The sequence below is a fragment of the Cyprinodon variegatus genome, unplaced genomic scaffold, assembly GCF_000732505.1.
Source record: "Cyprinodon variegatus isolate N-32 unplaced genomic scaffold, C_variegatus-1.0 Scaffold22, whole genome shotgun sequence".
Classification (NCBI taxonomy): domain Eukaryota; kingdom Metazoa; phylum Chordata; class Actinopteri; order Cyprinodontiformes; family Cyprinodontidae; genus Cyprinodon; species Cyprinodon variegatus.
In genome coordinates this window covers 864,137-866,697 of record NW_015150475.1, presented here as the reverse complement: position 1 = coordinate 866,697, position 2,561 = coordinate 864,137, and the positions used below count along the sequence as shown (strand labels likewise).

Sequence of the window (2,561 nt, the reverse complement as noted above, 5' to 3'; positions counted from 1 at the left end):
GCAGTAAATCTGAATGCTTCTGCAGCTTTAGCTCCTGCTTCGGCGAACACAGCTACTACTGCTACTACTTTTTTCTGATTTCTTACACCTCCACTAGATGCTGCTGCGAGGCTTTAGTGTGTTTCCCATAGACATAGACATGTCTAAACTCACTGCGCACATGCACAATATCTTTCCTCTATTAATGAGGTCTTGTTATAGTAAATAAACACAAAGAACTGTTGTTTTACCTGTAAGAGTAAACAACTTGTCAAATAAATGATAAAAAGCCAACGTGTTGCAATAATTTAACTGGAACCCCTTTGTAACACACCTATCGTTTAAACTATTTATTTTGATCTACTATGAAACAGGCCTGGATTCCACCTTTAATTTTTTAGTTGGCATCTGAATTAAGTCTTAGTTGTGTATTTGTTTGTGCAGTTGGAGGAGCTGTGTGAGGCTGAAGATGCTTTAGCCGCAGCCAGTCGTTTGAACACAGTGAATGCAGAGATGTGGGCATACCTTTCTTTAATCAACCTGAAGGTGAGTGATTACAAGGATTACAACTCTCAGAGTTCTGGCACAGCCCATGGAGGGTTATTATTTAGCATAAAACAAACCAGATATTTGTTTGACTGAATTCTTTTTCACCTCAGAAATTTTTTTTTTCTTACCCTAATGTGGGGGCAAAGCTGGTGTGTGCAAGGCAAACATTAAACTTCAGTCACAGAGGTAACAGAATGCAGATGATGGCTGTTACAGTTGGAAATAGATTTGGGAGAGTCCAGTTAGTGTAATTAAGAAATCTTCAATTAACAATATTAGATAAAAATATATTAGCAATTTCTTTGCTCTGTTGCAACATATAGCCTTCAGTCCAGAGATATCAAGCTCCAGCCTCCGAGGACCGGTATCCTGTAACGTTTGGATGGGTCTATACTTTAACACATCCGGACAGCCTTCAGCCTGACGGACATGGTTGTGTGACAGACACAGGTAGCTGATACTGGTCAGACTGGGACTACAGCTTTCAGGAAAAGAACTACATAAAAAGTTACATAGATGTAACGAATGGCTGAAGCTCTTCAAGATAAAACCACAAACATGTGAAGGTGTTGACATGTGCACCTCACACAACGAACATGTCATAAAATCATTTATTTTTGAAAAACTCTGCGAGGTGTGATGTATTTGTATTGTACTAAATAGTCGTATGTATACTCTATCAGCAGACAGGAAAATCACGAGGTCCTTATGCTAACCGCTTGTTCTTCCTAGCACCCTCCTTAATGCCAGCACAGATAATACTCATCATAGCGACCGCTGATGCACTTCCACTTTGGCTGAAGTGTCCTCCTCATTGATTTGCATTATTTTGAAGGAGCCCTTTACTGCATCCTTATTATGTTAAACCATTTGATTCAGGAGTGTTGGCTCAGGGGTACCTAAAAGTTGCAGGAGGCAAATTTTACATCCCCACTCTAGTTCATTATTTAACTTTGGGGTGGAAAGAACATTTTGTTCTTTGTTAATGTGTTCTCTTTTATTTGATCTAAATCTGCAATTTTTACAACCGCATTAAAATGTGATTTGATTTATTTTTCAGTTTGGAAGACAAGAAATGGCGGACCAGTGTTATAGACACGCTATGAGGGTAAGTCCGTTCTTGTTTTTGAAGATATATACTGTCAATACTTAGTAATTTCTTAATAGATTAAATGACAATGTCTCAGTAAACACATCTACGACAGTTAAATTTTGTTTCTAAACACAATCAAACCAGTATTTCAAACTAACTATTTTTCTCTCATTTTTAGTTTGATCTGCAGGATTCTTCCCTCATCAAGGAGATCAGCGAGATGAAGGATCAGATTCGAAAGAGTCACCTGGCATCTACTTCAAAGACAGTGCTGAAGTAAAGATTTAAACCATTAAAGCAAAGACATTTTAAAGCTATGATGCTAAATGTCTACACATATTTAGCAAGGAAATATATATATATGTATAAAAATTGATAATCCAAACTGAGACACTGAGAAAAACAACTTAATGTATTTTTATTGTCTAAATAGGCCAAAGATTTAACTGTGTGCATTAATCCAGTCAGTGTTTGTGTTTTCACAATGAAAATGTCAATAAGATGATTCTTTTATTCATCTTAAATTTGTTTTTTTGACTGCAACAGTATTTTGTTCTAACTATCGCGGCTTTAATGTTATTGTCATGTTTTATTTAGTACAGTGTATGGTTTCTTTATTAGCATATATTAACACAGATTGCCTTTCTTTAATAAAATTGTTATTGTATTAACATTTGAATGTATTAAAGTAAAATAAAACAAATGTTTCAATAGAGGCAGAGAAACTTTTTGACTCTAAAAAACACAAACATTTTTAAATTCATATAAAAAATGAACTATTTTTTTAATAATGACTGTAAAAAAGAATACAAGAAAAACAAAGTAGTTGCAGAATATTGAATAAGCAGTGACATCATACATACGACATACAGTTGACTATGAGCACATTATGCACAGATTATGTTTGATGTATTTTATAAAATCAGTCTTCATTCTCTTG

General features: G+C 35.1%; 1 protein-coding gene across 1 annotated transcript in view; it reads left to right on the top strand.

Moving 5' to 3' along the window:
• cfap70 (cilia and flagella associated protein 70) overlaps positions 1-2,259 on the top strand; it is a 20,067-nt gene extending 17,808 nt beyond the window's left edge. Inside the window, exons 21-23 of the mRNA XM_015391255.1 lie at positions 404-525; positions 1,589-1,636; positions 1,800-2,259. Coding sequence (XP_015246741.1) covers positions 404-525; positions 1,589-1,636; positions 1,800-1,901 — 272 coding nt within the window. The 3' untranslated portion in view covers positions 1,902-2,259. The remainder of the gene's footprint in view (positions 1-403; positions 526-1,588; positions 1,637-1,799) is intronic.
• Positions 2,260-2,561: the final 302 nt, after the last annotated feature.